This window comes from Anguilla anguilla, chromosome 1 (assembly GCF_013347855.1).
Source record: "Anguilla anguilla isolate fAngAng1 chromosome 1, fAngAng1.pri, whole genome shotgun sequence".
Taxonomy (NCBI): Eukaryota; Metazoa; Chordata; class Actinopteri; order Anguilliformes; family Anguillidae; genus Anguilla; species Anguilla anguilla.
Window position 1 is genome coordinate 14430164 of NC_049201.1, and position 15350 is coordinate 14445513.

Here is a 15350-nt window from a genome sequence, read left to right on the forward strand (position 1 = left end):
GCACACACACACACACACACACGCGCATACTCACTGTCTCTCTCTCACTCTTTTAAGACACTTAAGCAGATAGGAGGGGCTGTAAATGTATTACATGTGGTAAAAACAACAAGTGGTAAAAAAACTGAAACTAAGCTACAATAACTTTATAAAAATAAAGCCAGTCAGAATTAAATCTAAGATGAATAAAAAGAAAATCAACTCTGATTAATCTGATGGTCAACAGTAGCCACCTCCATTGTACCACTTTGACCAAATTAAAATGCATACTTTCAAAAAAATAATTAAAAGCCCAGACTCCAGACTCTGCTGAATTTCCGGTGAACACTTGATGGAACCCTTAATTGAGTGATTGGCTCGTTTCCCATGTAATTAATCTGAATAAGAGACGTAGGCCCCCCCCGGGGAAGTTTTCGCTCAAGTGGCCACGAACAGCAGGTCGGAACTCAGTCAACAGTTCTGATCCGACAAGCCATAATGCTACACTCATTCTCTTCATCATCCGCACACAAATCGCCCGCCCCAGCCTGGAACAAACTGCAGTCTGATTATGAGGTCTGCACCAGACACAGACCACTATTCCCCCCGTCATTATCCAATCACATTGTTAGTGCTCTCGGATGAAAGGCCACAGCGCACCTCCACTTGACTTACAGTCAGCCTCTTCACCAATGAAACGTATTACTTTCAAAGTGCCACCGTGTAATTCTATTTGCGCAAATTGCAATTGAGGAGAAGGAGCCTCTTCAAAGCGAAGCTCTCCCGTTGATGTGTCTAAATAAAAATTGATCGAAGGGACGAGGATAAGAATCGCATTTTAGTCATACTTCCCTCAGGGGGGTGATAATTTTCCTTATTATCTTTTTCATAAACATATTTGTGCTGCGTTCAAGCATTCTATTTCTCATTTTGTTCAATTGAAAGCTAATCTGATGCCATTTATGAGAAAAATGAAGATGAGAAGGCACAAGAAAGTAACTTTCAATACTTTCCAAAATATCAGCCAGAGATTTGCTATGGTTAGCCAGCTATTTAAGATAACATCAACAACACTTAAACATGCAGCTTGTACTGTTTCTTTAATGTATAATAATCAGACTGTGTATTAATTATACCCATTAGCAATCATCAGAAACATAATTAGGAAGAAACATCAAACATTACTTTTTCCTCATAGCAAATAATGAGAAACAGCGTTCATCTGGTGAAATTTAACAAAGGCTTGCTGAGAAGCAAGTCTCTTGGGAGCCAAGATTAATTGTCTCATTCAATTGTTTAATTAGACTCGTACATCACCATTAGCAGAGATACAAATAGATCCATGACCACGCTGCAATCCATTCCATAGGCAGCAGGGTGACTGCTGTCACCATCCACTTGTATCCAGAAATAGGTTCCAACACTAAAAATCCATTCAGATTATTCTCATTAGTAATAAAGGCATCAAAATACCCTTTTTAAGCAATGCTGTAAAGTCGCAGTTACTTTCACAATTGCATAGACATAATTTTACTGTAAGAACTATTTGAAGCAAATTTTAATGACAATCAAGAGACTTTTCTTTCAAAGTATTATAACAACAGTGAAAACACAAAGGAGGGTTCGCAGAAACACTTACACAGCTCAGAAGACCGGGGGAATAGAAAACACTGGACCTTCGACTTAAGACCAGAGAGCTTCTTGAGTAAATAATGAGATGAGATGATGAATTCAAAGTAAAGTTATTGCACATTCCAGCACAGATTTAATGGCTGATTTCCCTTTGAAAACATATTAAGGGTTAAATTCTGGGTTCATGGAAAAAACTCCTCCCCCACCACCACCTGCTGCCCCACAATTTGAGTTACTCACAAGGGATTATACCTCCTATATGAATCCATATCATTGTTATTATTCAATTTTCCCTCTTTATGCACACACGGTTAAGAGTCTCCTAATCTCTCAATCCACTGCTAACTTGCCCTTCCTTCTCTGACCCCCCCATGCACTATATCCAACGGTCAATGAAAGCAATTATGTTAAGGAACAATCCATCAAGTCTCGTTTCTGCTTGATTCAATTATCACCGCCGTCATTCATGCTGAAAACTCGCCTCTTTCAAAAAATTCGTATAAATTGCAAAAAAGAAATTAAAAAAGGGGGGGCCCAATTTCTTGCCTTTTCATACCAGGAGATTGGGTTGATACAGAATAAGTTCATAAATGAATGAGTCAGGCAGATGTAGAGGATGAAAATGATAACAGTAATAATTATGGAAATAATGGTTGACTCGCTACAAAGCAACACCCTTGTAACTGCACGCAGCTCGATATTGAAACATATTAAATATTTACTAGCTGAGCCTCATTTAATGATATTTTCCCAGTGTGCCACATCTCTCTTCATAGGGTGACAAAGGGTATTGGAATATCAATGAGAGGCAGAATGAAAAAAAAAACTTTGGAGAAGTTAAGAAACAGGAGAGGAATGGTAGAAAATTAACACTCCCCACCAAAATCAATAGCCTATCAGTCATAAATTTACTGCAGAAGTGAGACAGGCTAACAGGCTTATTTAATCCCATTTTTATATGAGCAACAACTGGTATATACATCTTGCGTGGGGTTAGAATTAATATACAAATTATTATTTAATGAATTGATTGTTTGAAGTAGTAAATTTGGTAAGGGATAGCATGCAGTGTATATAAAGCACACAGTAGATTCATTAACCAAACGGTGGTATAAATGTGTAAAAAGTAGTTTCGATACTGGGTGGAAAACCACAGAAACCAGCTGTAATTCCAGCTGTGAATGTCACACCTAAACAAACAGTTCCTTACAGGGTCTGGAAAATGGCACCATCCTATTACCAATACGTAAAGCCAGCCCACACTCTCCTACTACCTCTATGCCAGCTGAAACCTGCCAGTGGAGCTCATTGGATTGGATGAAAACATGTGCAAAGCCACATAAGCAATTTGACATTTTGCACGAAGAAGATTGCATAAACTACAACAACAGAAAACGTAGTAATCTTAGAACATCTACAAAGGAAATACGAAGTGCCAGAATCGTAATTTGTATTATTAGCCAAGCCAGGTACCCTGTCAAACAAAGTCAAATGTCCCCTTAATATCTCACATGATAAACTGATGCTATGGAGTAAGAGATTTTGATTAGTGCTTAACAAAGTGGGCTGGCATTAAGAAGATCCATAAAATTAGTACACACTTTGAGACACCTGCTGGCACTTTATGGCGAACAACTCACATGATAAATGCCCATGTAGACAAGAGTTATAAAACACAAGCCCCTTTCATACCCACTGCAATCAAGCTAGTCTCCATTTGTGCTCCGGACACCGATCTTGTATTTAATAGAAAGATAGAGCAGATGATAGGTGGTGGCAATTTTATAATTTCAGACCGTTGGGCATCAGAGAGGCAGGTCCTTGTTGAATCCATTGCTCTGGTCTTTCTCCATCAATTTTACCAATTTTTAAACTTTACGATTTACGTAAAGTTCTATAAGACACTATGTTTTGTGTAGAAGGAGTTAAAACATTATGCAAGATTTCAATTATAATTTTATGATATTCAAGTTACATCATTTTTCTTAGTTTCATCATTTCCATCAAGATCCATGTTTCTCTTTTGTGATGTGTTGCTGAATTCAGAAATACATCACAAATATCTAGGGCAGCAAATGGACAGCCTATAATAAAGTGTCACATCAGCAAGCTGCTGGTTAGAAATTTATTGGCAAATGTGAAGGGCCAAAAAGTCGATTGAGGAACAACCCTCCTTTGTAAAGGACTGTGCTAAAGGCTGAGTAATTTGTTAATAGCGCTAATTCTTCTCCTTCTGCTGGTCGGATAAGTCCAAATTCAGTTAAAGGTGCATTAAGCCCCAATTCAGTTAAAGGGATTAAAGCCATTCGCTTCAAACAAAATTGTTTCTCAAACTTTCTTCTGTAAAAGTACTTTTCTCTTCTGCTATATATTAAAGAGAGTAATTGAGCTGAGGAAAAAAAAAAAGTCCTAAAAATGATTCTGCTCACTGTTACTCAGCAGATTAATTATTCTGCTTTGTGTACACTGTTAAAATCCTTTCATTTTTGGGTGCTTGGATTAATTTGTACTGCTAATCTCCTAATCTGCCGAAAACAATCCCACGCACATGAGAGGAGCGCAACAGAGACCTATCGAGCCACGCAAGCCTTTGTGAAAGGAACAAACTTCAATGGGAATGCAGGCAGATCCTACAGGCAAAGTCCTAGAGAGGATCACCAAAAGAAATCAATGACATCAATAACAAAATCAAACATTTTACTTATTGTTTATCGTTTATTTTGGATCCCCATTTGCTGTCGCCGGAACGACTGCTAGTCTTCCTGGGGTCCACAGACTTATAAATGTCTCCCATCTCTCTCACACATTAAACTCAGGACAAACTGCCCCCACACCATCAGTAGCAATGCACTGGAATGCAAGACTGTCCATGGAGGACCTGGAAAACGGGCACCAGCACAGGGATAAACAGTATATAACCGGCAGAGCAGAGAGCCATGGGCTCGGGGGTTTCCGGTGGATAAGCTGGGGGATGGAATTCCGAGTGTAGGGGCTGCGTCATGGAGAGATCACAGCATTCAAGACAACTGGTGTTATGCGCAAGTCAAATGACTCTATGCAAATGAAGTGTAGGAAGGAAAATCCCCAGATATATGACTCATCGCATGAATCAAACGTGAACAAAGCAACGACACCACACACTACAGTTTAGCATAGCTGCAGAGAGAGAGAGAGAGCAAGAGAGAGACAGAACGTGTGTGCGTGTGTGAGTGTGCATGCATAGTTTTATTCACAAGTCATTACAGAACCCGTGAAATATATGCACTTGTTCAAGTTCTCTGTCTATATGTGATGCCCACATCAAATCCAGGAAGAAGGCGATTGCAAACTGATGACAATCTTTCTGGCTCTTTCCTCCTGACAATGGAGACACACTGTTATGCGGGAAAGACAGACTAGCAGGAGAGCTTTACGCTGCCTCGGTACTTATTTTTGATTTACACATTTATACTTGTTTTACTCACTTCGGATCAATTATTCTGCTCAATTTAAACTGCATTGATGAAGGTGCCCTTGTAATAAACTTCAAAACAAATGAGGGATTATGACCAAATTCCGCACAGCACTGTCGTTGATCAGTGGGAGACGGATGCAGTATTGAACAGGTCTGGGAGGGGGGTTATGCACACAGGCACAGGCAGTGATGCACGGTGAGTGGGGTCTTTTCAGCCTAACATTATCACTGGGGAATTCACCACAGGAAGAGTCTGCCCTAAAGCCATTAAAGAGAAAGAGTATATGCTCTTGGTAAAGGCATTTTCATTTCTGGAGAAAAATGATTTAGTCATTTTAAAATGTCAAAGTAGAAGTGTTCATCGTCTAATTACCAGACCAATATTATACAGAGACAGAGAGATGACAGAGGGCATGTTGTACAAGTGCGAGCGGATGCACACACACACACGCATACACACATGCACACACACATACACATGTGCGCGCTCGCACACACTGCCAAAGGGGAAGATGAACATTGTCTTTTTAAGAGCCTCTCCTATGCAATGCTCCCCAATAAAAAAGTGTGAGATACCAGATAAGTGTGTGCAACCAATTAAACAGTATAACAACTCAGACTGGCTCCCCTGAAACCTGGGGAGTTTGTCTCTCGGGGGCATTCTTTAGAGATTCATCCCATTAGAAATGTCCAGCGCATACTCTCTAATTTACCGCCTTCTTCTGTGTAACTAATAATGCTCTGCCCAATTTGGGCCCCAGAACTGGAACACTGGAAGCTTTCTGGACTCGGAAGCTGACGTGACCTGAATGAGTCACTCAAGGTCTGAGAGACAATGTGTTACACAGGGCAACAGACTCGCTTTGGATTAATCGTCCCACGGGCGATAACGCAGCACTTCTGTTCTACTCCGGGATCGGCCAAGACAACGACTATCTGTCTGCCATTAAGGAGGCCGGCTATACGGAAAAAGATCACAAGAGGGCCGAGTCTCTGAACAAATCTTTTCATGAAAGGCGATCGTTTGTTGAAATGCCAAACAGTCAATAAAAAAACCAAAACACAAATATGATAATTCCAACTGGGCAGTTATATTTAGCACACCAATGCTCTCTCTCTCTCTCTCTCTGTTTGTTTTTGTGCCTCTCGCTCTGTGTCTGGCACCCTCTCCCTTTCGACACTGTGGGCAGCGTGACAGACGATCTCTGAGGAGCGCATTATATGGCCACCGCTTTGTGGCTTCCGTGGGGGGGGGGGGGGGTTTGGGGGGACAGTTCTGGGCCAGAGCCGATTAACACATTCATAATCGCTTTAATCACCCTGGATCAATTAAGTCTGCCCATTTTAAATCACACTGATGAGAGCGTGCTTGCCATGCAGTGGGAACACTCAGCTTATTTCTCATTCTCTGCGGTCTCTATTGCATTACGGACTGCGGTCTCTATTGCACTACGGACTGCAGTCTCTATTGCACTACGGACTGCAGTCTCTATTGCATTATGAACTGCGGTCTCTATTGCACTACGGAATGCGGTCTCTATTGCACTACGGACTGCGGTCTCTATTGCATTATGAACTGCGGTCTCTATTGCACTACGGACTGCGGTCTCTATTGCACTACGGACTGCGGTCTCTATTGCACTACGGACTGCGGTCTCTATTGCATTATGAACTGCGGTCTCTATTGCACTACGGAATGCGGTCTCTATTGCACTACGGACTGCGGTCTCTATTGCACTACGGACTGCGGTCTCTATTGCACTACGGACTGCGGTCTCTATTGCACTACGGACTGCGGTCTCTATTGCACTACGGACTGCGGTCTCTATTGCATTACGGACTGCGGTCTCTATTGCATTACGGACTGCGGTCTCTATTGCATTACGGACTGCGGTCTCTATTGCATTATGGACTCGGGCATGAAACCACACCCCCAGCCTTTGCAGAGATGGCATAGCCGGTCAAAGCAGATATATGGTCTAATTATTATCGCCCAGGGCTTGTAAAAGCTCAGGTAACGGTTGTGCCTCTGACCCGAACGGAGGCTTGCCAGTCTACGCTCCCTTCGGCGCCGCGAGTGCTTTACTGAGGGCTTACCGCTCCGTGTACATTAGATTCATCCAACTTTTCAGCCATTATTCAAAGGGTCTTTCCCCCCTAATCCTTGTCTGTGATAGCTTCTCCCCCGACACCGCGATATAAGTCGAAACGCGTAATCTCATTACGGCGCGGAAACCGTCTCCGGGAACACGGAGCCGGAGCGAGACTCCGCCATCGCTCACGTTTCATTCCCGCTAAACTGGCGGCCGCTCTATTTGATTTCTTTAGTTTCATCAGAAGCGCGATGCCTGATGCCTGAGCTCATTATGCGCACACTGGCATGTGTGCTCTCAGCAGATGAGCGTGGGCCCCAGTCTCATATCTGCTGCCAATGTAGTTAAGTGGCCCAGTAATCAGAAATAGCTATTTTCTGCAAAGGGAAGAAAGGTGTGGGAAGAGGACGCTCTGCTCTTCCAGGAGAACTGCGCGTCTGTGGGAACGTGGGCTGACATCGGGACATCGTACTCTGCCGGGCTGACATCGGCCTCATTGTTCGGGTGAAGAGCCGCTCGGCGTCGCCAGCTATCTGTTCGGAGCGAGTGATTTAAATTACACTTTTTCTTTCAGGCAACAATGCAGCCGTAAATAGCAGCAGCGCAGACGATTACACTGAAAGGCCCCCACCACTGAAGCCAAGCTCCTCTCCTGAGAGTTAAGGGGACAATATGGCTCATCTATTCCAGGCAGACACACGGTGCGCTCAGTAGCGCTCAGTAGCGCTCACTGCGAGAGGCGAGACGTGATATTCAATGCAGCCGATTGCTCTGCTTGAATGGCACTGCGCTCAGACCCAGGAACATTTTATGTACGGAATCCACATCAATAGGTTAAGTCACCTCAAATTTCCACAAATTGATCTGGTTTTTACATAATTTACGCCTGACATTGTGCCCAGAAAGCATTTTCATAGACTTGCTTTCATATACTTTGTTAATAAAGCTATACAGCTTTCCCTGCACTGCATATGCAACAGACCCAGCTAGGGCTGCATTTCTTCATCCAAATACACATATAACTGCCACATTATTTTATAAGAACGGTTACTGGGTTTTAAATGAATGCTTGTGCTTTTCTGATAAATACCATATAATAATGATATACTGTATGAAAGTATATGTATAAAATTAAATGAAAAATACAGACTGCTTCATAACTACAGACAAGGTCTGCATTCTGTTGAAAAGCTATATGATTAAGTTATCAGAGTAATGTTACAGACTTGTACATTCACCGATACATACAATAAAAAAAATCATTTAAAAAATCAAATTGCTCAATGAATATGCAAAGATACCCAAACAGATAGAATGAACAATGCTGTTATGGTAACATAATGGATTCATATGGAGTGCAAAAACATTACCCTAAAATAACGCATTCCAAAGCAGAGCGGTAAATTAATTCTGCAGCCTGATGCTGGTGCTCCATAGGAAATCATTCCTATTAGATTACACTGGTGTCACATTATTGGTGGTAATTAGACAGCAAAGTCCTGGAGCTAGAATCACACCTTTCTGGGAGGAACTACATTGAATCAATGCAGAAAGCTGGGGAGATGCACTAGGGAACTCCACAAAATTAATGAGGATCTGAACTGTATGCTTAAATGCAATGGGCCGCTGCATTTCAAATAAATCAGATCAATCTTAACGCTCTGCCAGTGTAACTGTAGCACTGGGACTACTGGCCCTCTCAGAGCTTGCGTCTCCAAGCTTTGGGTGTTTGCCTGAGTGAGTGTAGGGTATTAACACTGCAGGATAGTCTAGGGCAAGTGCCCAATCAACATTGCTGTATTTACAATACAGTTGGACGGGATGGAAGAGTGGTGAAAGCTGAAAGGGGTAAAAGAGCACAATGAACCACACGCTTTCTGCAGTGATGGAGAACACTGACAGCACTGGGGGCCATTTGTGAGCAATCTGTGGAAAAGCACACAGTAAAAAGTGTTTTTCATTTTTATCTACCAGAATCCAAAAGGGATGAAATGTACTCTATCAGATTTTACACTGGACATTAAACTTACAGTCCAACCTTTAAAACACTGGCTTATCGATCTGCATGAAACTGTCTGTGGTGGATTTTCTCAAACAGCAGACCTCTAAACCAGGAAAGCCTTTGACAAAATGGCTAAGGCTGTCCAGAGCTTCATAGATCAAGGCAATTGGCTAATGTAAGACCGGGCGCTAAACATAACCAGGTACAGGACTCAGCATTTTGCAGTACTGGCTATACGTGTCACCAGAATTAAGGACCATGTTTATGTAATCCCCGTCCCACCCCACTGCATTTTTAAAAAGTCCTCTCAGTGGAAGTCATGACTTATATAAAACGCGCTCGCAAGGTAGAGTCAGACCTGCGTTTCATCAAAGGGCATTTGAAGTCTTTGTGGCCTTTGAAGTTTTCTGCGCGGTGCTGAGGGCGGAAGGGAGCTCCTGCTGCACTCCACAGGGGACTCGCGAAGCCCGGTCCGAAGCTGCAGTCAGACTGGGAGGTCGGGCTGGACCACCGGGAGACAGCGGATCTCAAACGAGGCGGAGAACGAGCGCACGACCCAGGCGCTGAGGAGGGGCAGCCTCCGCCGCCCAAACAAGACAGAAGTCTGATCCGCTGTCAGGTTTCATCAGCGCCCTGTGCTGAATTGTTCCGGACGCCTCGGCAGGGAGACAGAGGGGAGCAGGCTGCTCAAGTGGGAGCTGTGCGCTCAGAGCAATGCCTGGGTTCGAGTCCCCCAACGTGACATTACATTACCTCCACAGCGCTGCACTGGCGCAACATCAACGTCTTCAAAGGGTCCTGGGATGGGATTGTTCCCAGCTGATAAATAGTAAGGGATACACCTCTGAAGCAGGATAGACAAAAAGGGAGCCATTTTCCCGACAATGTAAGCACAACTGCGCCTGGGCGCAAGTGGAATTGCTAGTTTCGTCTTCCGCAAACAGAATATGTGAAAGCTGTATATACATGGATGCGTAAAATGCACAAGAGAGCAGGGTCAGGTAGTTGTTTCTCTAGTAAGTGTACAATCACCTAATCAAGTGCACGTCTGAAATTAGTGGTGACTTTGGTACTAAACAAACATTTACAACAAAGAAACAAGCACTGGCATTTAAAAGGAAAAATATATTTTGTTTGAAAAGGAAATAAATCTGAAAATGAAAACTATTCAGTCTCACCTTTGTTTTGATATCCTGAGTAATGGTTTGTAGAAAGGCTTGCAATGGAGCCTCTCATAACGTGCTTGCTCTTCGGCCATGACTAGATTAGCACTTCATAGCAAAGCTATCAGAATGTAACAATTTTAACTAACAATTAGTGAGCACTGTAATTGACTGGTAATTGTTCACTTATTTTGATACCATTCACAGTAATGACTTCAGATTCAAAGCTAATGTGTAAATTTGTAAAAAGCTTTCATGTGTAAAAAGAACTGGTTGTCATTCTCTATGGCTCATTGTATGAATCATCAAATATTTCAGAACCACTTTTTAAGAAGTATATTTCAAAATGACATGTTTTATTTAAATGGTAAATGGACTGCATTTATATAGCGCTTTTATCCAAAGCACTTTACAATTGATGCCTTGCATTCACCAGAGCAATTAGGGGTTAGGTGTCTTGCTCAGGGACACTTCGACATGCCCAGGGCGGGGGATCAAACCGGCAACCCTCCGACTGCCAGACAACCGCTCTTACCTCCTGAGCTATGTCGCCCCTATTTAATGCAGCTATACAATTATACACAATCCTAGAAATTGGGACCTCATGTTTAAATGTATTTATTTATTAATGTATGTATTTACTTATTGTAGCAAGTTTAATGGCTATTCTAAGCAGAAGGACTTGGTAATTGCTCCTGCACATCTAATAAATCCCTGTGTCATGTAAACACATGGGTGTGAAACTGAATCACCACAATCAATCTCTACACTGACCACATGACCATTAACTAATCCCATTACCTGGGCTGTGCTGTAGGCAGCCTGAGCTATCTTCTAACCCTTGGCAATATACTGTATATAATATCATTCCAAGGCTCTATATCTTGCTTAGCCAACTCCTACTTGCCCCCTTCAGCTCACCTCTAAAGATGAGCTCTCTTTGAAACACACATCTGCATAGTTAAACATGTCCTGTGCTTTTTCCTGCAACACTGAAACCCTGGAATAATCAATCACCTCTTCACTCGCTGGCCTAGTCTGTCCCAGCCCAGCACATTATAATCCATGACACACCAACAGCCATCATTACAAAAGCTCTGCTGAAGAACATCTCTCATTGGGTGTCGATAGAGAGGGAGGAGACTTGGTATTGATCCACTTGCAATCAAAAGTTTATGACTGGGAAGTGATCCTCACCGGAAGCGCCAGGGGACCTTTTAATTGGTCTGTTTCTCACCCAGCTGTGAACTGGCTTTGGCGTGACCGCTCCTTATCCCATTGATTGCTTTGAGGACACTGTGAGCTCATCACCTTTGGGCCATCAATTCGTTTTTTTATCCACAATGCACCTGGGGGGTTGCTATAATCCTATGTAGCTAGGCGTGTAATATTGTACCATGTAGCTAGTGCGCAATCTGCTGATCTTAAGCAGACTCTGCAATCACCAAGCATTAAGAACACAAAAATATTTTCACATAAAGGTAGATGAACATCAGCTAGTTAGCGGTTTGTTTACTTTTTGTGTTTTGAGTCGAACACATCGACAATTGAACAATAACCTGTCACACTAAACCAGTCACAGCAAAACACTTTCCCTGGCACAACTGCAGTAATTAAATCTATAAATTTAAACCTATTTAAATGGAAACAGAGCTAATGCAGCAAGAAAATATGACTACACAGAAATTCTAATATATTCTGTTAAAATGAGCCTGAAAGAATATAAAATCTCAAGTGTGAAGAAAAAATTACTGAACATTGGACCATTTGCGCACACACATTGTAATTACTAAAGTAAGGACTGTACAATATTCCCACTGATGCAGTCATTTCATTAAAGAAAAAATAGAATTAATGTTCATAGGTCCAGAATGATTTCCCAGCTGACAGATACGATAATGACAACTTTAAATAAAATCCAGAAGCCTATAATCTGTAGAGATAATGTACATGATAAGGAAAAGACAGATTTGCATCAGTAAATGAACTCTTCGAAATGTTAAGCACCATAATTTGCCAATGGGTTTAAGGGGAGGATGGAATATTTGTAAAGAAAAAAAAAAAAAAGACCACATTTTCAGTTTGCTTCTTTCTGCTCGGGGACAAGTCATATGGTATTTTAATTCAAAATTTTATATTTTTATCAAATTGAAGTGATTTTGGGGGAAAAGCCAAAATGCCAGCTGGCTTTTCAATCAACCAAGTAGTGAAAAATTAGACAATTAAGCCAATCTGACTGAAAAAGCCAAACCTGGCAGGATTTATGCAAACAAGGCTTGTGTTCAATAACTGCATCATTCTGAAGCATTATGCTCTGCAGATGTATTGTCTGCTGTTTATATAGGGCCAGCGCAAGAACTTTCCATGGTGCTGAAACTCAGAACATGGTGTTGTAGCCCCTTCGGTTGCTAGCCATCACAAGGGGAAGCCAGGACAAAGGCTGAGATGTTAAGGCATTGCTTCACAACAACATGCATGGTTTTATTGCCACACGTGTCCCCACGAAAAAACAGATTTTTTTCAGTGCATCACTGATAGAGTCTTACTGCTTTCACAGTAGCTGTATCACCCAAGAACTGTATCTTCAGCTTTCTAAACCAGTCTTCGCAAGACTTTACAGGATTGTGAAGAGCGATGCTAGGTTTTCATCAGCAGAGATGCCTGTTCATTCACAATATTAATTCCTGCATGAAGATATCCACAGTTGTTTCCTGAGCGCATTTCCACGACAAAGCAAAACACAAAGCAAAACACTAGTCTAGGTCGGTGTCCTGTCCGCAAGTAGAATTGATTTTTTTGTTTCCATTCAGCATACCAATGGAATTGGGGCTATTGAGTAAGCTGCTATCAATATGTACATGTTCAATTTAGACCAACCCACAGATCTCTTAATGGTACATCTGTATATCTACTGTAAACCACAGCCCTGGGGAAATAGTCCCTCCACAATGGAATAGACCTGGCTCTTTCACACTGAACCACAACCTGCCACTTTACAGTGGACCAGCACACGCAGAGCAGTGGAATGAAATGAGGGTACTCACAGCCCACCATCATCATGGCCACAGAGAAGATCTTCTCCCCGTCTGTGGTGGGTGCGATGTTCCCGAAGCCGATGGTTGTAAGGCTAGTCATGGTGAAGTAGAGGGAGGTGATGTAGAGCGAGTCTTTGCTGGGGCCGCCCTCCCATTGGCCGGGGCCGCTGGTGTTGTAGTAGTAGGGCGAGCCGATGCTGGTGGCCAACTGATAGAGCCAACTGTCCGTCTTAATGGTGTTGGTGACCTTGTCTATCACCTCGTAGTCGCCGATGCTGTACCAGATGCAGGCCAGCCAATGGGCCACGAGCCCAAAGACGCACACCAGCAGCACCAGCACCGCCGCTCCGTACTCCAGGTAGTGGTCCAGTTTCCGGGCGACCCGGCCCAGACGCAGCAGCCTGACCACTTTCAGCGAGCTGAACAGACTGCTGATCCCCTGTGCGGTGGAAGAAACATGGTCACCACTGGCCATCCCCAGTGCCACAGATGATCCATGCATGCGCATGCCCACACACAAGCAAACAGGCATGCATACACAATCATAATTGTAATACACTAGAATTAAGCAATAAGTCATAATCACTGGCTTTCACATTATTACATGTTTCTTTCCCCTTCTGAAGCAGCCATGCTGTTTTATCCATGTACATGTCCCAATGTGGAATAAAGAAAAGACTAATGAATTGAACTGAATCTTTCCCTCAGAAGACTGCCCTTGATCGTAGTGGTGGAAAAATACTACACAGTAAAATGACCAGTGTTCATTCAACACAGGTAACAGATAACATTTGATCCCACATACCAGAGTATGCATATGGCTACAAATGAACTCCAGGTCCAACCCACAGAAAAATGCAATCTAAAATCTAGCATCAAACCATTGTATTGGCACCAAAGACACCTTTGCCATGAAGCCTGCAGACTCTCGGCAGCCACACGGTTCAATTACCTTATTATCCATTCAAAGTACTGTAGGAATGATAGCCACAGGACATCAGAGGCTTGTGATGCTACAGCCGAGTCAAGTTATCAGGGAAGATCTTACAGACTACATGAATAATTACAGTCATCATTTTTTTTATCTACCTATAACCGGTTTATCTGATGGCTTTCATGCCTTTGAGGGAAAGCAGTGTCTGTTCTAGGCTGTGAAGAGCATGCAATTTCCCTTGTTTCTTCAGCCCAGAAGATTAAAGTTGTATTTAAAAAATAAATAAAAAAATAAAAAAAATAAAAAAAACCGTGACTGAACCACAGCCACACCCAGAAATACCAGCCCCACAAGCTCATGGTTCCGGACAGGGCTCTTAGAATCTGGAGGCCTCAGACATGTATTTTAGTGAGGAAGTGATTGGACCGATGGCCCTTTTGTATGGACTTTTGCTCTTGATAATAAGGCAAACATGCCTGATGGTATAGCTTCTGATCATTCTGAGCATGCTCCTCACAGCCACAGACCACACACGCAGCCATTGCTGTGGAGGAGACAGAATGCTGGCATTCCTTACTATGCTGATGCAAGCGCACACCTACACATACCGCCATACCAGCACTCCTGGTGTACCTGCAGCACACTGTATCTCTCTAGTACAATAGTGATGGAGAGCAGAATGAAACAGGCAATGGTTAAGTAGGCAAGGTACAGCACTGTGGAGGGGGCGGGGGTAGAAAACAGAAGTGTTGTAGAAGTGCTGTCATGTAAAAGCAGAACAACTAAATGAGATGGGAAGTGTAGCTCAGTCCTTTCAACCTCCATGTGCATTTTACACTTGATAAGTATCATTTGAAATTGCTGTATTTCAACAAAAATATTGGCATCAGAAAAGGTGAATTCTTTTGGTCTGTGTTTAACCCATTGGGATGTAAAAAAAATCAATTTTTTCAAGTTGGTTGGCAAATTTCGAGCATAGATGGGCTAAATGACCTGTCATTTTCACGTTCTTGATCCCACAATCTTCTTTATATTTAAAATTAATATTTGGATACTGT

At 42.6% G+C, this 15350-nt stretch overlaps 1 protein-coding gene across 3 annotated transcripts in view; it reads right to left on the bottom strand.

Annotated features, from left to right (window-relative positions):
* kcnh5b (potassium voltage-gated channel, subfamily H (eag-related), member 5b) overlaps window positions 1-15350 on the bottom strand; it is a 74845-nt gene that overhangs the window by 27866 nt on the left and 31629 nt on the right. For all 3 annotated transcript variants that reach the window (XM_035423766.1, XM_035423785.1, XM_035423776.1), the window contains one exon: window positions 13368-13797. In XM_035423766.1, coding sequence (XP_035279657.1) covers window positions 13368-13797 — 430 coding nt within the window. The remainder of the gene's footprint in view (window positions 1-13367; window positions 13798-15350) is intronic.